Source organism: Salvelinus alpinus, chromosome 17, assembly GCF_045679555.1.
Source record: "Salvelinus alpinus chromosome 17, SLU_Salpinus.1, whole genome shotgun sequence".
NCBI lineage: Eukaryota > Metazoa > Chordata > Actinopteri > Salmoniformes > Salmonidae > Salvelinus > Salvelinus alpinus.
Genome location: NC_092102.1, coordinates 42,214,215 through 42,242,158, shown reverse-complemented (window position 1 = coordinate 42,242,158; position 27,944 = coordinate 42,214,215). Strand labels below are relative to the sequence as shown.

The window sequence follows — 27,944 nt, the reverse complement described above, 5'->3', positions numbered from 1 at the left end:
TCAGTGAGCTAAGTGGCTGGCGATACAGGGAAGGAGCAGATAATGAAGCGGAGCTCACCAGCGGCAGTCTCCTCTCATTGTCTCAATGGCTGCACACGCGTTCCTCCTGCTCTCCTCTGCCTTGCTGTCTGCCTTCAGCCAGCCCACCCTGTCCTTTGATCAAGTGCCTGCACTCCTAGAGAGAAGGTAAATACCCTCTGTGATTGGGAGGGGGGGGGGGGGGTCAAAGGATGCTGGGAGGCTGATGTGCAACAAGGGTCTTTCTTCCTCCCTCTCTCCCTTTCTTTCTTTCTTCCTCCCTCTGTCTCCCTTCCTGTCTCTCTGTCTTTCTTTCTCTCTCCCTTCCTGTCTCTCTGTCTCTCTCCCTCACTCTCTCCCTTCCTGTCTCTCCGTCTCTCTCCCTTCCTGTCTCTCTGTCTATCTCCCTTCCTGTCTCTCCGTCTCTCTCCCTTCCTGTCTCTCTGTCTATCTCCCTTCCTGTCTCTCTGTCTATCTCCCTATCTCTACTTAAATACACAAGGCATCAGATCTGAAAACGATGCTGTTGCTGTAAAAGCGTTGTTGAATCTGTGGTCGGATACTGTATGGTTGTGTATATTTTAGCATGCATCAGGCATTTGTCATTGATCACACGGCTGGTGTCTGTCTGGCAGGGAGCAGGTAAATAAGGCCAGGACAATGGAAGGCCAGGTAAATAAGGCCAGGACAATGGAAAGGAGGGGAGAATAGGAACAAAACAAAGGGATGGGACAGAGGAGAAGAAGGGCTGGTCTGTTGGGCTCTGTTTACAGATGAAGAGAAAGAGGGAGAGAGAGGGGGAGAAAGAGAGAGAGAGAAAAAGAAGGGTGAGAAGGTGGATGCTACTCGGTCTTGTCTGCGTACACACGGTCCTGCAGGTCAGATGTAGCAAGATTAAATATTCAGAGGCCAAACCCAGGCAGTACAGACCTGTCTCTGGGAGAGAGAGCAAGAGAGAAAGTGAGAGAGCGAGAGAGGGAGAGAGGGCCTTTGTCAACACTGCTGCTAGGGGCATTGACGTTGGGAAAGGTGCAGGAATCAATGTTTACCTCTGCATGGAATTTTTATCATTGATGGCATAGAATGATTTTTCTTTCTCAGCACCACAAAGGGGGGCAATGTTGAGGCTTTATGCTTACTCTCTTGGAGATATACTTGATAACATTACAGTTGTATTCACTATATAACTATTACAATCAATACTACAGTCAGAACTACTGCTTGTTGTGAGGATTCTAATGTTTTTCTGTTGATATTCATGGGGGCGGCAGGTAGCCTAGTGGTTAGAGCATTGAGCCAATAACCGAAAGGTTGCTAGATTGAATCCCTGGGCTAACAAGGTAAAAATCTGTTGTTCTTAACTGACTTGCCTAGTTAAATAAAATTAAAATATTTCAGATGTGAATATTTTGGCAATTTTCGCTTGGCTCTTCAACTAAACAATTACCGGGACAGTAAACTTTTGTTTGTTTCCATTGAATAGTTTCACATGCTATAGAAATGTTTACACAACCAGACAAAGACATTCTGGATCGCTGTAATTGTATATATTTCCATGCTTATGAATCATTCCTCGCAAATGTAGACAATGTCAACAGGCTTGACTAATTGTTTGTTTTCTCATTGATTTGACAATCAGCTACATTAGTTGCATTTCTTTCTTCTATCTTTCAAAAGCTAAAGCTGCATCTTCAAAACAAACAGAAGACAATAACTTACATAGTTCTCCCATGTGTTTGTCTGTCTTACTACATACAGTATATTGGTTCCTCTCTGCTCTGCCACAAACTGAGATTCTGTTATATAAAAAGAACTGCCTTTAATTTCAAAGATCTATATTCACTGGCTAGAGATTCATAGGAGACAGAAGTGTACATTCAGGGGGGAAGGTAGGATAGTAGAGAAAGATCCATATGAAAGGTACTGTAGAATGGTAGCTTTAGAGTTTCAAGAGGAATGTTATTAGCTAGACCAGGGCTCTCCGACCCTGTTCCTGTAGATCTACCGTCCTGTAGGTTTACACTCCAACCCTGTTCCTGTAGATCTACCGTCCTGTAGGTTTACACTCCAAACCTGTTCCTGTAGATCTACCGTCCTGTAGGTTTACACTCCAACCCTGTTCCTGTAGATCTACCGTTCTGTAGGTTTACACTCCAACCCTGTTCCTGGAGAGCTACCGTCCTGTAGGTTTACACTCCAACCCTGTTCCTGTAGATCTACCGTCCTGTAGGTTTACACTCAACCCTGTTCCTGTAGATCTACCGTCCTGTAGGTTTACACTCCAAACCTGTTCCTGTAGATCTACCGTCCTGTAGGTTTACACTCCAACCCTGTTCCTGTAGATCTACCGTCCTATAGGTTTACACTCCAACCCTGTTCCTGTAGATCTACCGTCCTGTAGGTTTACACTCTTACCCTGTTCCTGGAGATCCACCGTCCTGTAGGTTTACACTCTTACCCTGTTCCTGGAGAGCTACCGTCCTGTAGGTTTACACTCCAACCCTGTTCCTGGAGATCCAACGTCCTGTAGGTTTACACTCCAACCCTGTTCCTGGAGATCCACCGTCCTGTAGGTTTACACTCCAACCCTGTTCCTGGAGAGCTACCGTCCTGTAGGTTTACACTCCAACCCTGTTCCTGGAGATCCACCGTCCTGTAGGTTTACACTCCAACCCTGTTCCTGGAGATCCACCGTCCTGTAGGTTTACACTCCAAACCTGTTCCTGGAGAGCTACCGTCCTGTAGGTTTACACTCCAACCCTGTTCCTGGAGAGCTACCGTCCTGTAGGTATACACTCCAACCCTGTTCCTGGAGATCCACCGTCCTGTAGGTTTACACTCCAACCCTGTTCCTGGAGATCTACCGTCCTGTAGGTTTAAACTCCAACCCTGTTCCTGGAGAGCTACCGTCCTGTAGGTTTACACTCCAACCCTGTTCCTGGAGAGCTACCGTCCTTTAGGTTTACACTCCAAACGTGTTCTTGTAGATCTACCGTCCTGTAGGTTTACACTCCAACCCTGGTCCTGGAGAGCTACCGTCCTGTAGGTTTACTACACTCCAACCTTGTTCCTGGAGATCTACTGTCCTGTAGGTTTACACTCCAACCCTGTTCCTGTAGATCTACCGTCCTGTAGGTTTACACTCCAACCCTGTTCCTGGAGAGCTACCGTCCTGTAGGTTTACTACACTCCAACCTTGTTCCTGTAGATCTACCGTCCTGTAGGTTTACACTCCAACCCTGTTCCTGGAGAGCTACCGTCCTGTAGGTATACACTCCAACCCTGTTCCTGGAGATCCACCGTCCTGTAGGTTTACACTCCAACCCTGTTCCTGGAGATCTACCGTCCTGTAGGTTTAAACTCCAACCCTGTTTCTGGAGAGCTACCGTCCTGTAGGTTTTACACTCCAACCCTGTTCCTGGAGAGCTACCGTCCTGTAGGTTTACACTCCAACCCTGTTCCTGGAGAGTTACCGTCCTGTAGGTTTACACTCCAACCCTGTTCCTGGAGTGCTACCCTCCTGTAGGTTTACACTCCAACCCTGTTCCTGGAGAGCTACCGTCCTGTAGGTTTACACTCCAACCCTGTTCCTGGAGAGCTACCGTCCTGTAGGTTTTCACTCCAACCCTGTTCCTGGAGAGCTACCGTCCTGTAGGTTTACACTCCAACCCTGTTCCTGGAGAGCTACCGTCCTGTAGGTTTTCACTCCAACCCTGTTCCTGGAGAGCTACCGTCCTGTAGGTTTACACTCCAACCCTGTTCCTGGAGTGCTACCGTCCTGTAGGTTTACACTCCAACCCTGTTCCTGTAGATCTACGGTCCTGTAGGTTTACACTCCAACTCTGTTCCTGTAGATCTACCGTCCTGTAGGTTTACACTCCAACCCTGTTCCTGGAGTGCTACCGTCCTGTAGGTTTACACTCCAACCCTGTTCCTGTAGATCTACGGTCCTGTAGGTTTACACTCCAACTCTGTTCCTGTAGATCTACCGTCCTGTAGGTTTACACTCCAACCCTGTTCCTGGAGAGCTACCGTCCTTTAGGTTTACACTCCAAACGTGTTCTTGTAGATTTACCGTCCTGTAGGTTTACACTCCAACCCTGGTCCTGGAGAGCTACCGTCCTGTAGGTTTACTACACTCCAACCTTGTTCCTGGAGATCTACTGTCCTGTAGGTTTACACTCCAACCCTGTTCCTGTAGATCTACCGTCCTGTAGGGTTACACTCCAACCCTGTTCCTGTAGATCTACCGTCCTGTAGGTTTACACTCCAACCCTGTTCCTGTAGATCTACCGTCCTGTAGGTTTACACTCCAACCCTGTTCCTGGAGAGCTACCGTCCTGTAGGTTTACACTCCAACCCTGTTCCTGTAGATCTACCGTCCTGTAGGTTTACACTCCAACCCTGTTCCTGGAGAGCTACCGTCCTGTAGGTTTACTACACTCCAACCTTGTTCCTGTAGATCTACCGTCCTGTAGGTTTACACTCCAACCCTGTTCCTGGAGAGCTACCATCCTGTAGGTATACACTCCAACCCTGTTCCTGGAGATCCACCGTCCTGTAGGATTACACTCCAACCCTGTTCCTGGAGATCTACCGTCCTGTTGGTTTAAACTCCAACCCTGTTCCTGGAGAGCTACCGTCCTGTAGGTTTACACTCCAACCCTGTTCCTGGAGAGCTACCGTCCTGTAGGTTTACACTCCAACCCTGTTCCTGGAGAGCTACCGTCCTGTAGGTTTACACTCCAACCCTGTTCCTGGAGATCTACCGTCCTGTAGGTTTAAACTCCAACCCTGTTCCTGGAGAGCTACCGTCCTGTAGGTTCTCACTCCAACCCTGTTCCTGGAGAGCTACCGTCCTGTAGGTTTTACACTCCAACCCTGTTCCTGGAGAGCTACCGTCCTGTAGGTTTACACTCCAACCCTGTTCCTGGAGATCTACCGTCCTGGAGGTTTTCACTCCAACCCTGTTCCTGGTGAGCTAGTGTCCTGTATGTTTACACTCCAACCCTGTTCCTGGAGATCTACCGTCCTGGAAGTTTTCACTCCAACCCTGTTCCTGGTGAGCTAGTGTCCTGTATGTTTACACTCCAACCCTGTTCCTGGAGATCTACCGTCCTTTAGGTTTACACTCCAACCCTGTTCCTGGAGAGCTACCGTCTTGTAGGTTTACACTCCAACCCTGTTCCTGGAGAGTTACCGTCTTGTAGGTTTACACTCCAACCATGTTCCTGGCGAGCTACCCTCCTGTAGGTTTACACTCCAACCCTGTTCCTGGAGAGCTACCGTCCTGTAGGTTTACACTCCAACCCTGTTCCTGGAGAGTTACCGTCCTGTAGGTTTACACTCCAACCCTGTTCCTGGAGTGCTACCCTCCTGTAGGTTTACACTCCAACCCTGTTCCTGGAGAGCTACCGTCCTGTAGGTTTACACTCCAACCCTGTTCCTGGAGAGCTACCGTCCTGTAGGTTTTCACTCCAACCCTGTTCCTGGAGAGCTACCGTCCTGTAGGTTTACACTCCAACCCTGTTCCTGGAGAGCTACCGTCCTGTAGGTTTTCACTCCAATCCTGTTCCTGTAGATCTACCGTCCTGTAGGTTTACACTCCAACCCTGTTCCTGGAGAGCTACCGTCCTTTAGGTTTACACTCCAAACGTGTTCTTGTAGATCTACCGTCCTGTAGGTTTACACTCCAACCCTGGTCCTGGAGAGCTACCGTCCTGTAGGTTTACTACACTCCAACCTTGTTCCTGGAGATCTACTGTCCTGTAGGTTTACACTCCAACCCTGTTCCTGTAGATCTACCGCCCTGTAGGGTTACACTCCAACCCTGTTCCTGTAGATCTACCGTCCTGTAGGTTTACACTCCAACCCTGTTCCTGTAGATCTACCGTCCTGTAGGTTTACACTCCAACCCTGTTCCTGGAGAGCTACCGTCCTGTAGGTTTACACTCCAACCCTGTTCCTGTAGATCTACCGTCCTGTAGGTTTACACTCCAACCCTGTTCCTGGAGAGCTACCGTCCTGTAGGTTTACTACACTCCAACCTTGTTCCTGTAGATCTACCGTCCTGTAGGTTTACACTCCAACCCTGTTCCTGGAGAGCTACCGTCCTGTAGGTTTACACTCCAACCCTGTTCCTGGAGAACTACCGTCCTGTAGGTTTACTACACTCCAACCCTGTTCCTGGAGAGCTACCGTCCTGTAGGTTTACACTCCAACCCTGTTCCTGGAGATCCACCGTCCTGTAGGTTTACACTCCAACCCTGTTCCTGGAGATCTACCGTCCTGTAGGTTTACACTCCAACCCTGTTCCTGGAGAGCTACCGTCCTGTAGGTTTACTACACTCCAACCCTGTTCCTGGAGAGCTACCGTCCTGTAGGTTTTACACTCCAACCCTGTTCCTGGAGTGCCACCCTCCTGTAGGTTTACACTCCAACCCTGTTCCTGGAGAGCTACCGTCCTGTAGGTTTACACTCCAACCCTGTTCCTGGAGAGCTACCGTTCTGTAGGTTTTCACTCCAACCCTGTTCCTGGAGAGCTACCGTCCTGTAGGTTTACACTCCAACCCTGTTCCTGGAGATCTACTGTCCTGTAGGTTTACACTCCAACCCTGTTCCTGTAGATCTACCGTCCTGTAGGGTTACACTCCAACCCTGTTCCTGTAGATCTACCGTCCTGTAGGTTTACACTCCAACCCTGTTCCTGTAGATCTACCGTCCTGTAGGTTTACACTCCAACCCTGTTCCTGGAGAGCTACCGTCCTGTAGGTTTACACTCCAACCCTGTTCCTGTAGATCTACCGTCCTGTAGGTTTACACTCCAACCCTGTTCCTGGAGAGCTACCGTCCTGTAGGTTTACACTCCAACCCTGTTCCTGGAGAACTACCGTCCTGTAGGTTTACTACACTCCAACCCTGTTCCTGGAGAGCTACCGTCCTGTAGGTTTACACTCCAACCCTGTTCCTGGAGATCCACCGTCCTGTAGGTTTACACTCCAACCCTGTTCCTGGAGATCTACCGTCCTGTAGGTTTACACTCCAACCCTGTTCCTGGAGAGCTACCGTCCTGTAGGTTTACTACACTCCAACCCTGTTCCTGGAGAGCTACCGTCCTGTAGGTTTTACACTCCAACCCTGTTCCTGGAGTGCCACCCTCCTGTAGGTTTACACTCCAACCCTGTTCCTGGAGAGCTACCGTCCTGTAGGTTTACACTCCAACCCTGTTCCTGGAGAGCTACCGTTCTGTAGGTTTTCACTCCAACCCTGTTCCTGGAGAGCTACCGTCCTGTAGGTTTACACTCCAACCCTGTTCCTGGAGATCTACTGTCCTGTAGGTTTACACTCCAACCCTGTTCCTGTAGATCTACCGTCCTGTAGGGTTACACTCCAACCCTGTTCCTGTAGATCTACCGTCCTGTAGGTTTACACTCCAACCCTGTTCCTGTAGATCTACCGTCCTGTAGGTTTACACTCCAACCCTGTTCCTGGAGAGCTACCGTCCTGTAGGTTTACACTCCAACCCTGTTCCTGTAGATCTACCGTCCTGTAGGTTTACACTCCAACCCTGTTCCTGGAGAGCTACCGTCCTGTAGGTTTACTACACTCCAACCTTGTTCCTGTAGATCTACCGTCCTGTAGGTTTACACTCCAACCCTGTTCCTGGAGAACTACCGTCCTGTAGGTTTACTACACTCCAACCCTGGTCCTGGAGAGCTACCGTCCTGTAGGTTTACACTCCAAACCCTGTTCCTGGAGATCCACCGTCCTGTAGGTTTACACTCCAACCCTGTTCCTGGAGATCTACCGTCCTGTAGGTTTACACTCCAACCCTGTTCCTGGAGAGCTACCGTCCTGTAGGTTTACACTCCAACCCTGTTCCTGGAGAGCTACCGTCCTGTAGGTTTTCACTCCAACCCTGTTCCTGGAGAGCTACCGTCCTGTAGGTTTACACTCCAACCCTGTTCCTGGAGAGCTACCGTCCTGTAGGTTTAAACTCCAACCCTGTTCCTGGAGTGCTACCGTCCTGTAGGTTTACACTCCAACTCTGTTCCTGTAGATCTACCGTCCTGTAGGTTTACACTCCAACCCTGTTCCTGGAGAGCTACCGTCCTTTAGGTTTACACTCCAAACGTGTTCTTGTAGATCTACCGTCCTGTAGGTTTACACTCCAACCCTGGTCCTGGAGAGCTACCGTCCTGTAGGTTTACACTCCAACCCTGTTCCTGGAGATCTACTGTCCTGTAGGTTTACACTCCAACCCTGTTCCTGGAGATCTACTGTCCTGTAGGTTTACTACACTCCAACCTTGTTCCTGGAGATCTACTGTCCTGTAGGTTTACACTCCAACCCTGTTCCTGTAGATCTACCGTCCTGTAGGGTTACACTCCAACCCTGTTCCTGTAGATCTACCGTCCTGTAGGTTTACACTCCAACCCTGTTCCTGTAGATCTACCGTCCTGTAGGTTTACACTCCAACCCTGTTCCTGGAGAGCTACCGTCCTGTAGGTTTACACTCCAACCCTGTTCCTGTAGATCTACCGTCCTGTAGGTTTACACTCCAACCCTGTTCCTGGAGAGCTACCGTCCTGTAGGTTTACTACACTCCAACCTTGTTCCTGTAGATCTACCGTCCTGTAGGTTTACACTCCAACCCTGTTCCTGGAGAGCTACCGTCCTGTAGGTTTACACTCCAACCCTGTTCCTGGAGAACTACCGTCCTGTAGGTTTACTACACTCCAACCCTGTTCCTGGAGAGCTACCGTCCTGTAGGTTTACACTCCAACCCTGTTCCTGGAGATCCACCGTCCTGTAGGTTTACACTCCAACCCTGTTCCTGGAGATCTACCGTCCTGTAGGTTTACACTCCAACCCTGTTCCTGGAGAGCTACCGTCCTGTAGGTTTACTACACTCCAACCCTGTTCCTGGAGAGCTACCGTCCTGTAGGTTTTACACTCCAACCCTGTTCCTGGAGTGCTACCCTCCTGTAGGTTTACACTCCAACCCTGTTCCTGGAGAGCTACCGTCCTGTAGGTTTACACTCCAACCCTGTTCCTGGAGAGCTACCGTTCTGTAGGTTTTCACTCCAACCCTGTTCCTGGAGAGCTACCGTCCTGTAGGTTTACACTCCAACCCTGTTCCTGGAGTGCTACCGTCCTGTAGGTTTACACTCCAACCCTGTTCCTGTAGACCTACGGTCCTGTAGGTTTACACTCCAACCCTGTTCCTGTAGATCTACGGTCCTGTAGGTTTACACTCCAACCCTGTTCCTGGAGAGCTACCGTCCTTTAGGTTTACACTCCAACCCTGTTCTTGTAGATCTACCGTCCTGTAGGTTTACACTCCAACCATGGTCCTGGAGAGCTACCGTCCTGTAGGTTTACTACACTCCAACCTTGTTCCTGGAGATCTACTGTCCTGTAGGTTTACACTCCAACCTTGTTCCTGGAGATCTACTGTCCTGTAGGTTTACACTCCAACCCTGTTCCTGTAGATCTACCGTCCTGTAGGGTTACACTCCAACCCTGTTCCTGTAGATCTACCGTCCTGTAGGTTTACACTCCAACCCTGTTCCTGTAGATCTACCGTCCTGTAGGTTTACACTCCAACCCTGTTCCTGGAGAGCTACCGTCCTGTAGGTTTACACTCCAACCCTGTTCCTGTAGATCTACCGTCCTGTAGGTTTACACTCCAACCCTGTTCCTGTAGATCTACCGTCCTGTAGGTTTACACTCCAACCCTGTTCCTGGAGAGCTACCGTCCTGTAGGTTTACACTCCAACCCTGTTCCTGTAGATCTACCGTCCTGTAGGTTTACACTCCAACCCTGTACCTGGAGAGCTACCGTCCTGTAGGTTTACTACACTCCAACCTTGTTCCTGTAGATCTACCGTCCTGTAGGTTTACACTCCAACCCTGTTCCTGGAGAGCTACCGTCCTGTAGGTTTACACTCCAACCCTGTTCCTGGAGAACTACCGTCCTGTAGGTTTACTACACTCCAACCCTGTTCCTGGAGAGCTACCGTCCTGTAGGTTTACACTCCAACCCTGTTCCTGGAGATCCACCGTCCTGTAGGTTTACACTCCAACCCTGTTCCTGGAGATCTACCGTCCTGTAGGTTTACACTCCAACCCTGTTCCTGGAGAGCTACCGTCCTGTAGGTTTACTACACTCCAACCCTGTTCCTGGAGAGCTACCGTCCTGTAGGTTTTACACTCCAACCCTGTTCCTGGAGATCTACCGTCCTGTAGGTTTACACTCCAACCCTGTTCCTGGAGATCTACCGTCCTGGAGGTTTTCACTCCAACCCTGTTCCTGGTGAGCTAGTGTCCTGTATGTTTACACTCCAACCCTGTTCCTGTAGATCTACCGTCCTGTAGGTTTACACTCCAACCCTGTTCCTGGAGAGCTACCGTCCTGTAGGTTTACACTCCAACCCTGTTCCTGTAGATCTACCGTCCTGTAGGTTTACACTCCAACCCTGTTCCTGGAGAGCTACCGTCCTGTAGGTTTACTACACTCCAACCTTGTTCCTGTAGATCTACCGTCCTGTAGGTTTACACTCCAACCCTGTTCCTGGAGAGCTACCGTCCTGTAGGTTTACACTCCAACCCTGTTCCTGGAGAACTACCGTCCTGTAGGTTTACTACACTCCAACCCTGTTCCTGGAGAGCTACCGTCCTGTAGGTTTACACTCCAACCCTGTTCCTGGAGATCCACCGTCCTGTAGGTTTACACTCCAACCCTGTTCCTGGAGATCTACCGTCCTGTAGGTTTACACTCCAACCCTGTTCCTGGAGAGCTACCGTCCTGTAGGTTTACTACACTCCAACCCTGTTCCTGGAGAGCTACCGTCCTGTAGGTTTTACACTCCAACCCTGTTCCTGGAGTGCTACCCTCCTGTAGGTTTACACTCCAACCCTGTTCCTGGAGAGCTACCGTCCTGTAGGTTTACACTCCAACCCTGTTCCTGGAGAGCTACCGTTCTGTAGGTTTTCACTCCAACCCTGTTCCTGGAGAGCTACCGTCCTGTAGGTTTACACTCCAACCCTGTTCCTGGAGTGCTACCGTCCTGTAGGTTTACACTCCAACCCTGTTCCTGTAGACCTACGGTCCTGTAGGTTTACACTCCAACCCTGTTCCTGTAGATCTACGGTCCTGTAGGTTTACACTCCAACCCTGTTCCTGGAGAGCTACCGTCCTTTAGGTTTACACTCCAACCCTGTTCTTGTAGATCTACCGTCCTGTAGGTTTACACTCCAACCATGGTCCTGGAGAGCTACCGTCCTGTAGGTTTACTACACTCCAACCTTGTTCCTGGAGATCTACTGTCCTGTAGGTTTACACTCCAACCTTGTTCCTGGAGATCTACTGTCCTGTAGGTTTACACTCCAACCCTGTTCCTGTAGATCTACCGTCCTGTAGGGTTACACTCCAACCCTGTTCCTGTAGATCTACCGTCCTGTAGGTTTACACTCCAACCCTGTTCCTGTAGATCTACCGTCCTGTAGGTTTACACTCCAACCCTGTTCCTGGAGAGCTACCGTCCTGTAGGTTTACACTCCAACCCTGTTCCTGTAGATCTACCGTCCTGTAGGTTTACACTCCAACCCTGTTCCTGGAGAGCTACCGTCCTGTAGGTTTACTACACTCCAACCTTGTTCCTGTAGATCTACCGTCCTGTAGGTTTACACTCCAACCCTGTTCCTGGAGAGCTACCGTCCTGTAGGTTTACACTCCAACCCTGTTCCTGGAGAACTACCGTCCTGTAGGTTTACTACACTCCAACCCTGTTCCTGGAGATCCACCGTCCTGTAGGTTTACACTCCAACCCTGTTCCTGGAGATCTACCGTCCTGTAGGTTTACACTCCAACCCTGTTCCTGGAGAGCTACCGTCCTGTAGGTTTACTACACTCCAACCCTGTTCCTGGAGAGCTACCGTCCTGTAGGTTTTACACTCCAACCCTGTTCCTGGAGATCTACCGTCCTGTAGGTTTACACTCCAACCCTGTTCCTGGAGATCTACCGTCCTGGAGGTTTTCACTCCAACCCTGTTCCTGGTGAGCTAGTGTCCTGTATGTTTACACTCCAACCCTGTTCCTGTAGATCTACCGTCCTGTAGGTTTACACTCCAACCCTGTTCCTGGAGAGCTACCGTCCTGTAGGTTTACACTCCAACCCTGTTCCTGTAGATCTACCGTCCTGTAGGTTTACACTCCAACCCTGTTCCTGGAGAGCTACCGTCCTGTAGGTTTACTACACTCCAACCTTGTTCCTGTAGATCTACCGTCCTGTAGGTTTACACTCCAACCCTGTTCCTGGAGAGCTACCGTCCTGTAGGTTTACACTCCAACCCTGTTCCTGGAGAACTACCGTCCTGTAGGTTTACTACACTCCAACCCTGTTCCTGGAGAGCTACCGTCCTGTAGGTTTACACTCCAACCCTGTTCCTGGAGATCCACCGTCCTGTAGGTTTACACTCCAACCCTGTTCCTGGAGATCTACCGTCCTGTAGGTTTACACTCCAACCCTGTTCCTGGAGAGCTACCGTCCTGTAGGTTTACTACACTCCAACCCTGTTCCTGGAGAGCTACCGTCCTGTAGGTTTTACACTCCAACCCTGTTCCTGGAGTGCTACCCTCCTGTAGGTTTACACTCCAACCCTGTTCCTGGAGAGCTACCGTCCTGTAGGTTTACACTCCAACCCTGTTCCTGGAGAGCTTCCGTTCTGTAGGTTTTCACTCCAACCCTGTTCCTGGAGAGCTACCGTCCTGTAGGTTTACACTCCAACCCTGTTCCTTTAGACCTACGGTCCTGTAGGTTTACACTCCAACCCTGTTCCTGTAGATCTACGGTCCTGTAGGTTTACACTCCAACCCTGTTCCTGGAGAGCTACCGTCCTTTAGGTTTACACTCCAACCCTGTTCTTGTAGATCTACCGTCCTGTAGGTTTACACTCCAACCATGGTCCTGGAGAGCTACCGTCCTGTAGGTTTACTACACTCCAACCTTGTTCCTGGAGATCTACTGTCCTGTAGGTTTACACTCCAACCCTGTTCCTTTAGATCTACCGTCCTGTAGGGTTACACTCCAACCCTGTTCCTGTAGATCTACCGTCCTGTAGGTTTACACTCCAACCCTGTTCCTGTAGATCTACCGTCCTGTAGGTTTACACTCCAACCCTGTTCCTGGAGAGCTACCGTCCTGTAGGTTTACACTCCAACCCTGTTCCTGTAGATCTACCGTCCTGTAGGTTTACACTCCAACCCTGTTCCTGGAGAGCTACCGTCCTGTAGGTTTACTACACTCCAACCTTGTTCCTGTAGATCTACCGTCCTGTAGGTTTACACTCCAACCCTGTTCCTGGAGAGCTACCGTCCTGTAGGTTTACACTCCAACCCTGTTCCTGGAGAACTACCGTCCTGTAGGTTTACTACACTCCAACCCTGTTCCTGGAGAGCTACCGTCCTGTAGGTTTACACTCCAACCCTGTTCCTGGAGATCCACCGTCCTGTAGGTTTACACTCCAACCCTGTTCCTGGAGATCTACCGTCCTGTAGGTTTACACTCCAACCCTGTTCCTGGAGAGCTACCGTCCTGTAGGTTTACTACACTCCAACCCTGTTCCTGGAGAGCTACCGTCCTGTAGGTTTTACACTCCAACCCTGTTCCTGGAGATCTACCGTCCTGTAGGTTTACACTCCAACCCTGTTCCTGGAGATCTACCGTCCTGGAGGTTTTCACTCCAACCCTGTTCCTGGTGAGCTAGTGTCCTGTATGTTTACACTCCAACCCTGTTCCTGGAGATCTACCGTCCTGTAGGTTTACACTCCAAACCTGTTCCTGGAGAGCTACCGTCTTGTAGGTTTACACTCCAACCCTGTTCCTGGAGATCTACCGTCTTGTAGGTTTACACTCCAACCATGTTCCTGGCGAGCTACCGTCCTGTAGGTTTACACTCCAACCCTGTTCCTGGAGATCTACTGTCCTGTAGGTTTACACTCCAACCCTGTTCCTGGAGAGCTACCGTCCTGTAGGTTTACTACACCCCAACCCTGTTCCTGGGGAGCTACCGTCCTGTAGGTTTACTACACTCTAACCCTGTTCCTGGAGAGCTACCGTCCTGTAGGTTTACACTCCAACCCTGTTCCTGGAGATCTACCGTCCTGTAGGTTTACACTCCAACCCTGTTCCTGGAGATCTACCGTCCTGCAGGTTTACACTCCAACCCTGTTCCTGGAGAGCTACCGTCCTGTACGTTTACACTCCAACCCTGTTCCTGGAGAGCTACCGTCCTGTAGGTTTACTACACTCCAACCCTGTTCCTGGAGAGCTACCGTCCTGTAGGTTTTACACTCCAACCCTGTTCCTGGAGATCTACCATCCTGTAGGTTTACACTCCAACCCTGTTCCTGGAGATCTACCGTCCTGGAGGTTTTCACTCCAACCCTGTTCCTGGTGAGCTAGTGTCCTGTATGTTTACACTCGAACACTGTTCCTGGAGAGCTACCGTCCTGCAGGTTTACACTCCAACCCTGTTCCTGGAGAGCTACCGTCCTGCAGGTTTACACTCCAACCCTGTTCCTGGAGAACTACCGTCTTGTAGGTTTACACTCCAACCCTGTTCCTGGAGAGCTACCGTCTTGTAGGTTTACACTCCAACCATGTTCCTGGCGAGCTACCGTCCTGTAGGTTTACACTCCAACCCTGTTCCTGGAGTGCTACCCTCCTGTAGGTTTACACTCCAACCCTGTTCCTGGAGAGCTACCGTCCTGTAGGTTTACACTCCAACCCTGTTCCTGGAGAGCTACCGTCCTGTAGGTTTTCACTCCAACCCTGTTCCTGGAGAGCTACCGTCCTGTAGGTTTACACTCCAACCCTGTTCCTGGAGAGCTACCGTCTTGTAGGTTTACACTCCAACCCTGTTCCTGGAGAGCTACCGTCCTGTAGGTTTACACTCCAACCCTGTTCCTGGAGAGCTACCGTCTTGTAGGTTTTACACCCCAACCCTGTTCCTGGAGAGCTACCGTCTTGTAGGTTTACACTCCAACCCTGTTCCTGGAGAGCTTCCCTCCTGTAGGTTTACACTCCAACCCTGTTCCTGGAGAGCTACCGTCCTGTAGGTTTTTACTCCAACCCCAGTTGTAACCAACCTGATTCCGTTCATCAACCAGCTAATTATTCGAATCATGTGCGCTAGATTAGGGTTGGAGTGAAAATCTACAGGACGGTAGCTCTCCAGGAACAGGGTTGGAGTGTAAACCTACAGGAGGGTAGCTATAGACTCCGGACTAGAGCCATGTCCAATATCACAATACTTTTCAACTGATGAACATTCAACATGCCTGTTATCTTAAACTTACCTGTAAAACATACAGTACCAGTCAAAAGTTTGGACACCTACTCATTCAAGGGTTTTTCTTTATTTTTACTATTTTCTACATTGTAGAACAATAGTGAAGACATCAAAACTATTAAATAACACACATGGAATCATGTAGTAACCAAAAAAGTGTTAAAGAAATCAAAATATATTTGAGATTCTTCAAAGTAGCCACCCTTTGCCTTGATGACAGTTTTGCACACCCTTGGCATTCTCTCAACCAGCTTCATGAGGAATGCTTTTCCAACAGTCTTGAAGGAGTTCCCACATATGCTGAGCACACGTTGGCTGCTTTCATACTGATTCATACATACTCTTTTTGTTCCTATTGTTTTACCTCTCTTATCAAAGTACTCATAAAACAGAGGACTATTTTCTGATTAACTTAATCTTGACCAGTAGCAGGGATCTGACTCCTGATCCCAAGCAGACCTCACTATATTTATCACACCTCCAAATCTGTCCTTAGGTCAGTTCTTAAGCATAAAAACACAGCCACCTGAGTAGCAGCAGGCGACCTTAGAGTCTCTCTAAACGCTTTAGTCTTAATCTGCTCTAATAGTCTATTATTAGTCATCACCTGCATATACAATTAACGTATCAAAGACATGTAGGAAGGGGTAATGCAGACAGGCTATTGGTGCTTAGTGATAATGCCTCCTGACCAGGATAACACAGGTTACAACCTCAACGAGGCTTCCCTGAATAAATGAAGGGTAAATAACACAGATTACAACCTCAACGAGGCTTCCCTGAATAAATGAAGGGTAAGTAAAACAGATGACAATTGAAAAATATCCTGGTAATCTACTTGCTGTATAAGGCAGAGGTAGAGAGGCCCAGAGAGGTAGGAGACGCTGAGAGTTCATTGAGGTACCAATCTCCATCGCTGTAGAGCAGTGCTTCTGAACAGAGTCACTGCATTGGCAGAGCGAGCTTGTCCTGTTTACTGTTTGATGCGTACCACACCTTGTCTGCTCCAGTATAGCCAACTCAGCCCAGTAGAGAGTGTATGTGTATCGTTCTGTTGTTTGTGTTATCGTTTATCAATGTATGTTTGTGTGTGAATGTGTGCATGGTATACATTACATCTCCATGAATGTCTGTGTGTCTGGACAGGTGTTTGACTTTGTATATTTGAATATGCAGATGCTAGTGCGTATAGTTTATATGTGCCTGTTCCTTCTGTATGAGTGTGGGTCCATGTGTCCCTGTGTGTCCTGGTGGCAGGTAGCCTAGTGGTTAAGAGCATTAGGTCAGTAACCGAAAGGGCGCTGGTTTGAATCCTAAAGCCAACTAGGTGAGAAATCTATTGGTGTGCCCTTGAGCAAGGCACTTTAACATAATTGCTCAGGATAAGAGAGTCTGCTAAATTACAAAAATATAAATGTGTGTCTGTCTTTTTGTGTTGAAGAGTGCCTCTGTGAGGTGAGCCAAGAAGTGGCTGTGGAATAGCTTTGATTATATAAAGGGCCTGTTCAGCACTCGGGCTCCGTGTGACAGGGTCAGCCAGTAACAGGGTTGCAGCTGACCTGGCCAAACTGGCACAGGAACAAACGGCTGGGCTTACTTGCGTTTATATACAAACACTTGCAAGGCAGCCTCTTCCAGCCAGCTGAAGCCTGGGTATTCACTCGTGTGTGGAGCTGTGATGTTTAGGAAACCGGGCTGATGGAGGACCTATTAGTGTAGTTGAGGGTAAAATGAGGTCTTTAGTGTCATTCGGCGCCGTAGGCCCCTGTGTTGATTTAGTTACATTCTATGCATATTGGGTGTAAATCAAATGGGATGTTTTTATTGAGTGGCTGTGTTGTTATGCGTCTGTTTATTTTACGCTGGGTGTCGGTAGGAGAACAGATGCAGGTGATAAGTCACAGACGTCAACCAGCCTGGCACGCTATCACAGTCTCACATGCCAGGTCAAACTGCCAAACGGCACTACTAGGGCAGGCACACGTCAAGAATCCAACACATCAACTTCCAACATCATTATCTCAGCACCTCCATTTTAGGGTAAGCTCAGTCTACATCAGATCTACTGTAGCTGGCATCAGAGAAGCTAAACTCCATCTTCATTTGATTCATACACAGAACATAGCAGCTTACTCTACATAGTGTGCGCAATGGAGAGGACCAAAGGTAGACTACAAGGGACACTATCGTCACAACAGTGGCGGCTGGTGGATGGGAAAATCGGAGGATGGGCTTATGGTAATGGTTGAAATGGGAGAGAAAAGCCATCAAATACTTGGAAACCATGTGTTCATTATCATGACAGCCCATCCAATCAGAAAGTTCTGGGTCAATAAAGGCAACGGGGACATTGGGAAAAGTGCTCGAGGGGGGCAGGTAATCCAAACAACCAAAAGAAGGTGACCTTGCTTAAGTAACATTCATGAATTACGCATTTGCGTATTTGATTATGTGTAAGTAAACACGCGTCATCAGCAGCAGGGTGCCACTGTCTGCAGAAGACCGCCTGGTCGAAAAGCATTGCGTTCACGAGTTGTTATTTTTTCTGTTTCTGTAAATGAAAAGGACAACACTTTTTGCTAAATAAATAAGCAATAGCAAGATAATTTTCTTCTAAAAATGTTAATCTACTACGGTAGAGAAACACCATGCTGTTGTTGTGCGTCCCTACGTCTAAATAAATACTAATTAAATGGTCCTTAAGTTCATCAACTCTCCTCTGTTTGGAAACAAAACTAGACAATTAGGCTGTTGTATCCTTTAAGCAACCTCTGTGCATGTTTAGACATTGTAACTCTGCTTCCTAACATGTAGCTAGAATAAGATAAAGGAGGATAAAGGATTAGACACATATGTCATAGGTCAAAGAAGTCAGGAAATAGACATGACAGGTAGCTCTTCCAATTGTCCCAATGTGCATGGTCCAATTATCTACCGTTCTCCACAAATAGTGCACTTATTCTTTCCCCAACTAATCAAAGCCAGCTTGGTTGAAGCCTATGATTAGTTAATATGTTGAATCACATGTAGGTCGATTGCTTGGCTGGAACAAACGCCTGGACCCACACAGGCTCTTTGAGGATAAGAATAGCCACTCATGGTCTAATCTCTCTTCTTGTCATGCAGCTGGACCTGGAGAGCTCAGTGCATCCTGGTGCTCTCCTGGCACTAAACAGTGTTTTTAGCCCCAGAGACGTTGCTCCAGTGTTCCACCCCTACACTAATCCTGATCCCTCAGTCAGGTGGGCTGGCAATGAGATGCCCCTAGCCTGGCAGGAACTTCCCCTGGTGTGTCCACCTGACCTCCTGGACGGATGCTAACAGATACTAGGTTGACCTTCTAATCTAACGCTTCCTGAAAAGCAACCCCTCTAGCCCCTGACTGCTAACAGCTCACTTCTCAGAACTAATTAAGACTGTTATAATAAGACTAGTAATTGTCCTTGACTTGAGCAACAGCCCCACCAATTATCTATGTCAAGCCCAAGCTTGCTTTACCTGGGCCCGGTTTCCCGATAGCGATGGAATTTAAGTTTACAAGTGTTTTAATTATGCATTGTTCCTACAACGGCCGAAGATGTAACGTGCGTTTCCCAAAACACCACGCAGAGAGAACATTCGCTGAGTGCGTCGTTAGAGCCACACATGCAGTCATATTGGCTTCCATTTGAAGCAGATTTTTATTCTTCACTTGTTTGTAACAATTGCAAAGACTTTGGCAACGTTGTATTTGTAGTTAACTTCGTTCTGCAGTTATCGGCAGTCACCGTCAGACAGATCAACTTCTTCATTCTATGTTTAGCAGAGATCTACTGTGAATAAAGTGACATGGAAGAGCAAAGAAAAGCATCTAACGACGCACTTAGCTGTTCTACTAGTGATCTGAGGGAGTCGGAAAATAACGAGCGTTTTCAAGTGCAAGTTTAGTAACGATGGTTTTAACGATGCTCTTAGCTCGCAGATTTAACGATGCTACTACGAAGGTTCTAACGATGAATTTAGCTTTAAGATGCTTTTGGGAAACCGGGCCCTAGGCAATAGCACCAGAGCTAACGGCCCCAGACCATTTAACTGTTCCTGAACAACAGCTTTTGTTACAGCTCTCTAGAAATAGGGTTGGTGATCACTAGACCAGGTCACACTGGGCACAAGTAGGTTGAATCAACGTTGTTTACACGTCATTTCAACTAAAAATATAAATGTGATGACATTGAGTCAACATGGAAAACTGATGGGATTTGCAAAAAGTAAATGAATGAGACATAAATTTTAAAAAATGATTTTTTTTCATCCAGCCTTTACCTAAATGCAATGAGCTGATTAAAATGTTTGTTGGTTTTACTTGGAAATTCACATTAGTTGATAACTCAATCAAATGTTTATCAAAACTAGACATTGAACTGTCATCTGTGCCCAGTGAGGAGTGCCTTTCTGATATCCCTTCCTGAACCCAGATCCTATAGTCTTGAGCCAGGTGGACAAATGCACAGTGCCATGTTACTGGCAGGTTACTGTCTGATAACAGGTTACTGTCTGATAACAGGTTACTGTCTGATAACAGGTTACTGTCTGATAACAGGTTACTGTCTGATAACAGGTTACTGTCTGATAACAGGTTACTGTCTGATAACAGGTTACTGTCTGATAACAGGTTACTGTCTGATAACAGGTTACTGTCTGATAACAGCAGATGTGTAACAGCACAGACATGCCCAGATGGAAAGCTACCCCAGAGGAAATGATCAGGGTATAATTTTCTAAATAAAAAATAATTTCTTCAAATCCAGCTGATCAGGGTATTATTAAACAGCCTATCTGTCTAATAGCTGGTAGTGTACAGACAGTGAATTCCAACAATTTTGGTGTAATGGCCTATGTTAATTAACATCCTAGCTACTTCTGCACAACATACTATAGGGCCCAATTCAGTCAAGCAAAGCACAGATAAAGGTTCCACAAGAAAAGAGCAACCAGTGAAGAACAAACACCATTGTAAATACAACCCATATTTATGTTTATTTATTTAAAATATTGTACTTTTGTACTTGTATTTGCACATTGTTACAATACTGTATATAGACATAATATGACATTTGAAATGTCTCTATTATTTTGGAACTTCTGTGAGTGTAATGTTTACTGTTCATTTTATTGTTTATTTCACCTTTGTTTATTATCTACTTCACTTGCTTTGGCAATGTTAACATATGTTTCCCATGCCAATAAAACCCTTGAATTGAATTGAATTAAAAGCAAACCTCATAGCAAGTTCACTCACAATGTTTACTTTACACTGAGTTGTCAATTGGGTTAAAAGCTACACTCAACAGTCCATGCAAGCTATTCCTCTCACAGACATTGTCATTCGATATTGATGCAAAAACAACGTACGAAGTGCTTAAAATATAGGGCAAACCCTCGGGGGGAATCTGTACTGTGGTTGTTCTTTATCTATGCCTAAAAGCATTCCAGCTATTTCTTTTACTTTTCCTGTTGAAAAACAATATCTCATGTATAAATATGGTAATGTACACAAATTTAAGAGTAAAAAAATACATGTTTTGAAAATGTTTTTAATTTTTTATACACAACTGCAAACTTCAAGGAGGTGTCCATCCAATGAGTTGGTCTGATGGGTGCACTGTGATGTCATCGGCCTCCCCCGGTGCTTGAGGAACAATAGAGGAGTATTAGAATAGCCCCCCCCACACACACTTGTACGATGTTATGAGGATACCTGTACCACCTATTAAGATGAGCCTTTGTTCAGTAAATCAGGTGATAAATGAGGTGAAAAGGAGAGTGAGACTTTAAAGGAATTGGGTGCTTTAGTTTTGTCACCAGCCCGATCAGTTCTGGGTACTGATCAGGTCTGGGTACTGATCAGGTCTGGGTACTGACTGACTGCACAGCCTGTCTGTAAGATCACTGCATGCTGAGCAGAGGCAAGGCATTCAAACTCATAATCTAACCTAGTTCCCACACGCGCGCACACACACACACACACACACACACACACACACACACACACACACACACACACACACACACACACACACACACACACACACACACACACACACACACACACACACACACACAGATTGAGATTAACCACTGGGGGTTTAAACTACAGACAGCCTAGCCTGAATGGTAAAGCTGGGCGTTATGGATAAATTGACTGAATTATCACGATAACCATAAATAGAACGATACGTAGAACGATTATAGAACGATTATAACATTCATGTACATTTGTTAGCCTACTTTTATATATTACCATACCATTAGCACTACTACTACTACTACTACTACTATGGGACGGCAGGTAGCCTAGTGGTTAGAGCGTTGGACTAGTAACCGGAAAGCTGTAAAATCGAATCCCCAAGCTGACAAGGTAAAAATCTGTCATTCTGCCCATGAACAAGTCAGTTAACCCACTGTTCCTAGGCCGTCATTGAAAATAAGATTTTTTTCTTAACTGACTTGCCTAGTTAAATAAAGGTAAAATAAATGGTAAAATAAAGGTAAATTAAAGGTAAAATACTGCTACTTTGAATGTTGTTACTATCAATTGTAACATTAGCCCATATTAGCAGACTTATTTCCTTAAACTTCACATTTCTCTAGTAGACTATTTATTGGGATTATCGGTATCAGTAAAATGTCCTCGATAAATTGTTGGCGTCGATCATTTTAGTTTTATCTTCCCAGCTCTACTGCATGATCAGCCTGGACAGGACAGGACAATACAAAGCTGACCAATCACAACTATACGGTCAAATGATTGTGTTTATCCTCTGATACTGCATGTAGGCCACCGCTAGTGTCAAGGTTTGATAGTAAATAAAACAAGCTTTGTATTGGAGAGATATACCACCACCCATTACCAATGTGTAGCTGCCACCAGCATGCCAGCCTTTTGGCGCCAGAAAGTAGTGGTGGGGGGAAAACATTTATACAGTTACATATCGGGATATTATTTTTGACGATATATCATATCCTTTTGACAATATCATATTTTCGCTAGTTGGTTGTACCTGCACCAAAACTCCAGTATGTTTCCTTCATAGCTTGTTCTCCATCTTCTTTTTAAATAGGGAACCAATTTGTTTTCAGCACTTTTATTTCCATGACTGATCTAAACGTGTTTTCTCATGGCTCTCTCTTGTCCCTCTGCAACAGACATCGTGAGCAATAAAATCACTGTATCGAATCGCAATACATATATGATCGTGAGAATTGCAATACATATCGTATCGCCACCTAAGTATTGTGATATTGTATCGTGAGGTCCCTGGCAATTCCTAACCCTACCAGAATGCTCAGGAGACATTGGCTATGATGATCTGGTTAGTGATCAAAAGGTGAACTGCTGAAGGTATAGTATCGCCACTAATAGTATAGCTTGCCTATATTGCCTTGTGCTGGTTTGAAATCTACTCTGTCAACTCTGAGAAAATATGTGCACGGACATGTAGCTGCATCTTTTAACCACATTGTCATTTTCTCTTGTCTCTACAGCACAGAAGTCGACTATGTTACAGAGGTCCCATACCCAGCTGTGAGAATCAGAGCGGGTAAATAACAAATCATGTCTCATGATTATGAGCCTGACGCAATCAAGCCTGTCTTAGACATGTTTATGCAGTATCGGTTTAAAAACTACTGCCCAAACATACAGCTTGAAGCGTCAATGTCCATGTAGGTAGGCAGTGTATTTGTAAGCAAATATATTTTAGCCAAATAGTATTTGACTCTTTTATTTGTGTTTCTGTGTGTCAGGTGGTATTGATGGAATGAGCTTGGTGGCTGAGAGTTATGTGCCCACTGAGGAAAGCCCACTCAAAAGATTACTGAAGGTAGAAGTCTCTCTCTGTCTCTCTTCTCGCTCTCTTTCTATCCCCGCTCTCTCTGATCCTGTGCATTGTAGTATCACATCGCCCCCTAGGGGACACTGTTCAGATTCTCTACAGTTTGTTTTACTAGTCTTACTATTACTACCGTGATAACTATGTGTGTGGCGTTTCTTGTCAATCAATTATATTAATTGATCCAATCTCCCCTCTACCCCTCCTCTCTGCAGCGGGATAGCTGGCACCACCTCAACCAGCATGGCCATGACAAGGGCAAGAGAAAGCTGCTCCAGTCCCCCATATTCGGGCCCTACTCTCCTCTGAGCGTGGCCTACAATGGCAAGACCTGCATCCTGTTCAAAGCCAAGCGCCTGGCCGTCCGCTACAAGAACCACACCTTCATAGACCTGACGGAGAAGACCTTCGGACCCAACGCCCCTGTGGACACCAAGGGATCCATCTGCACCAAGGAGAAGGCTACGTAAGTACTGTAAATCATGTCCGACCATGAGTTGTATCGACTGCTATGTAGTTATCAAAAGTTGAAATTATACATTCAATTAATGGAGGAAAATATTGTTACAATGAGATGAGTCCTGTATTTCTCACTCAGGGTCTACCTACTAAAGGCCCGGTCCTTTTCAATCAACATTTGAGTTTGTTTTTGTACATAGGCTATCACTGAAATTTGGCGATGTGGAGGACCTCAGGGGACTTGTTATCAGGTTGCAGATGTCCAACACATTCTACGAGTCGGCAGGGCAGAACTGGTTCACCTTAGACAGCGTCCACATCCACTACAACTGGACCCATGAGGCTACATTCAACGCCAGCGAGGTGTACGCCCCCGCCACCTCCTCCTATCACTGCCAGCATGTCAGCAGTCAGCACAAATATGACACCCTCCTGGTGCCCAGCTCACACACTGACACCTCAGCTAATTGGCACATCACGTTTACTGACTTCCAGGTATGGAGCTTTGACCGTTTTTAATGACTGATTGATTTATCTATAAAAAAACTTGTTTACTTCACCTTGTAATATTTCCTATTTCCTCTCTTCCTCTCTGCAGATCCAGGCGTTCAACGTCATGTCTGATAAGTTTGCGTCGGCCAGCGACTGTGCCACCTTCCTGACCCCAGCCATACTGATGGGCCTGGTGACCTCTCTGATCCTGCTGTTGGTGCTGGCCTACGCTCTGCACATGGTGGTGCACCTCAAACACATCGACCGCTATGAGGAACATAAAGCTATGGTGTATTTCCCACGCAGGCTGAGCAAAGCTCTAGAGCGTAGGGCCTCACAGCAGTACGAGCTACCCGACAAGAACTGCCTGTGAGAGAGGAAGAGAGAGGGAGAAGATAGAGAGTCGTGGATGCTGGTGAATGAAAGTGGGAAAAAGTTGCACCCACACTGTTTTCCATGCTTCCAAATGTTTGTTTACTAGTGACAACTATTTTCACCTGTTGGCTTTTGCCTGTTCTCTATTATAAGACCAACATGTTAACATGTTAACAATACTAAGCTATCACATTTTTTGAAGCATTAAAACTGTGTTTGTCTACCATCCTTCCTTTTTTCATTGACCTGAACCTTCACATTCATTTCCTACCTAAGGTTATTGGATGTTAAAACCTCTTGATCGTGGGGTTGAAGGTCAGGAAGAGACCAGGGGCCCTGGAGGGACACAGTGTCACCAAGCTTTCACCTCAGCCAGGCACTGAAGCACCCGATTCAACAGTTAACGACTGCAGCTAACCCTGCCATCGTCCAAGCCTGCTTAGGGGCCCTCACCCCTTAGCATAACTGGGCTTTGGTGTGTGGAGTCCCCACTCCCAATCCTAGCATTGACACATTGCCAAATTCATACCAATAAAAGGAATATTTTGTCGAATCTCATGGCATTTTCACTGAATTAGCTGCACTCTGTCATAAATTGAATAAGGTCATCTAGCACAGTGTTTCTCAAATGGAGTGTGAGGATCCACTGGTAGATCACAGACACATCTTACTGGGTTAAGATTGTACTTGAGCTGGAAACTTGTTTGAGATAATCTGGAGGGTATCTCAAGAATTCTAGAGGGTCTTGGTGGTTCATGTCACACAACTATTTGGGAACCACTGGTCTGGCACCTGGCACCTGGCACCTGGCTGGAGTGAACTAGATTGGTCACTGTGGCTCTCCTGAACCTCTGGGGTTTCCCACCCTGCCCCTGGCGTAGACTTTTGGGACTTGAATGGACCAGCCACCAGTCTGAGGGGTTCGACTAACTAGCACAACATGGGTTAGCCTGGCAGGCGCTAATGGCTAACTCTCAACACTAAAGACTAAACATGGAAATAAGCTGCACAAGACTGCCCTTCTGAGGGCAACGAACGACGCGGGTCTATAAGAAGACGTCACTCACTGAGAGTCTATGGAGTACGGACAAGGGTGGTGAAGGAGCTGCCAGCCACGCTGCTGGGTTTTTGACTGCCAAAGTGAAGCTAAAGGATTTTCCATTACGCATGACAATGTGAACATGAGAAGTACAGTTACAATGTAAATAACAAACGAAAAACACTCAAATGTACAGATGTATCTCTCAGCTGAAGTTTTTTTTAATATACAGTGTAATCAAGAAATACTACTAGGTACAGGAAGGCTATTCTACTACTGCTCATAATCACAAGGATATACAGTGCTGTAGATATGTTAAGGTCGTATGATCATAGCTGTTTACTATCTTCAGATAGCGCACAATTACATAGTTATCAGTTAAACATTGTGCTATGAGGATCGGTGACAGTATCAATGCATATTCTTTTTTTTCTACAGTATTACCATATAACACTGTCTGTCTTATAATTGTCTTGAACTGGGCCAGACATGACACCCTAGAAGTACAGTCCAGTTTAAAGGTAGATTCAGCAGTATGACATCATTGTCCACAGTGGGGCGACTTCCTGCTTCACAGACACAATAACAGATTCAAATCTGCCAATATTTCCCTTTCTGGGGAAGAGCCAATAGGGGCAGTCTTGGCAGATTATAATTTTGTTGTTGTTGATTTCTGTAAGCGGGATGTCACCCTGCTGTGTATGATGATGTCATATTGCTGAGTCTACCTTTGATCCAACTGTGACTTTCCAGTACAAATGTAAACATAGGGACGATACTTATGGAATGCCGTCCGTCCGCAAGTACATATAGAGGCCATTATACTCCAGAGACAACACTAGCAACCAGTAACAACATCAGTAACTCACTATTACAGAATAACACTCAGCATGACAGTAAGTAGAACTTACATTCGATATGGCAGTTCTGTCAGTCTGTAGCAGTGTACTTTGGTCATAAATGTATCCTACAAACTATGAAACCAGTGGAGGAGGTTTCTCCATGGAACAATTTATGTAGTTTGATCAATAAACAATAATCAAATTAAATTGCTAAGAGTCGCCTTGTTATGTCTGGTGGGTTATTTTGCCTTTACCACGGTAACGGAATTGCACTGAGACTCAAATTTTTCACTTTAAAATGTATGCCAAACAAAAACCATTGATTTCAAAGTTTAACAAACCATACAACTATGCACAATGACTATTTTTTACATTTTACACGAAGAACTGTGCAGATGCTAAGTTTGGTAACAGAATTTCAGTAAAATCTCCCTCATAATTATGGATATGAATGTCATTTTCTTCATGGTGATGTAGAGGTACACAAAGGTAGAAATATCCTCCTTTGCATATTTGGGTATTATTCTACACACTGGCAATTATTTTGGTGAACTCTGCCCCCAAACAAGACCAAATTTGGTTCGGACCCAACCAAATCTGAACCAATCATAGATGTCTATGATTCACACGTTTGGACATCAAAGTACAGCACAGTTGAGATGAGTTCAGAACAGTACAGTAAAGTATAGTAAAGTATAGTTCAGAACAGTACAGTAAAGTATAGTAAAGTATAGTTCAGAACAGTACAGTAAAGTATAGTAAAGTATAGTTCAGAACAGTATAGTTCAGAACAGTACAGTATAGTTCAGAACAGTACAGTATAGTTCAGAACAGTACAGTATAGTTCAGAACAGTACAGTAAAGTATAGTAAAGTATAGTTCAGAACAGTACAGTAAAGTATAGTAAAGTATAGTTCAGAACAGTACAGTAAAGTATAGTAAAGTATAGTTCAGAACAGTATAGTTCAGAACAGTACAGTATAGTTCAGAACAGTACAGTATAGTTCAGAACAGTACAGTAAAGTATAGTAAAGTATAGTTCAGAACAGTACAGTAAAGTATAGTAAAGTATAGTTCAGAACAGTAGAGTTCAGAACAGTACAGTAAAGTATAGTTCAGTACAGTACACTACAGTCCATTACAGGGTACTCAACTCCAGTGTATTGTACTCTACTGTACTGTCCTGCACTATACTAAACTTTTAATTTTTTTACTCTACTCTACTGTACTGTACTGTACTGGACTGTACTGTACTGGACTGTGCACTTCAAACCTGTGAAACATAGACGTCTATGATTGGTTCAGATTTGGTCAGGTCCGGACTGGACCAATCCTGAATGTCTATGTTTGGTCCAGATGAAGGCCGGTCTGGACATCTGAAGACGTCTGAAGACGTCTGTAGACATCTGAAGACGTCTGAAGACATCTGAAGACGTCTGAAGACATCTGAAGACATCTGTAGACATATGTAGACATCTACAGACGTCTGAA

General features: G+C 46.3%; 1 protein-coding gene across 2 annotated transcripts; it reads left to right on the top strand.

Annotated features, from left to right (window-relative positions):
* LOC139542959 (V-type proton ATPase subunit S1-like protein) lies at positions 1–26,660 on the top strand. 2 transcript variants are annotated; one of them, XR_011668572.1, is made up of 7 exons: positions 1–186; positions 22,900–22,955; positions 23,161–23,237; positions 23,462–23,712; positions 23,906–24,200; positions 24,304–24,622; positions 24,849–26,660. XR_011668572.1 is itself a non-coding variant. In XM_071348982.1 (6 exons), exons 1-6 carry the CDS (start codon positions 86–88, stop codon positions 24,568–24,570), a joined length of 1,047 nt encoding a protein of 348 aa, XP_071205083.1. In that variant the 5' UTR covers positions 1–85; the 3' UTR covers positions 24,571–26,660. The 2 variants fall into 2 exon arrangements, 1 of the variants encoding a protein (XP_071205083.1); XM_071348982.1 differs by having other exon boundaries at positions 24,304–26,660.
* The last annotated feature ends 1,284 nt before the right edge of the window (positions 26,661–27,944 follow it).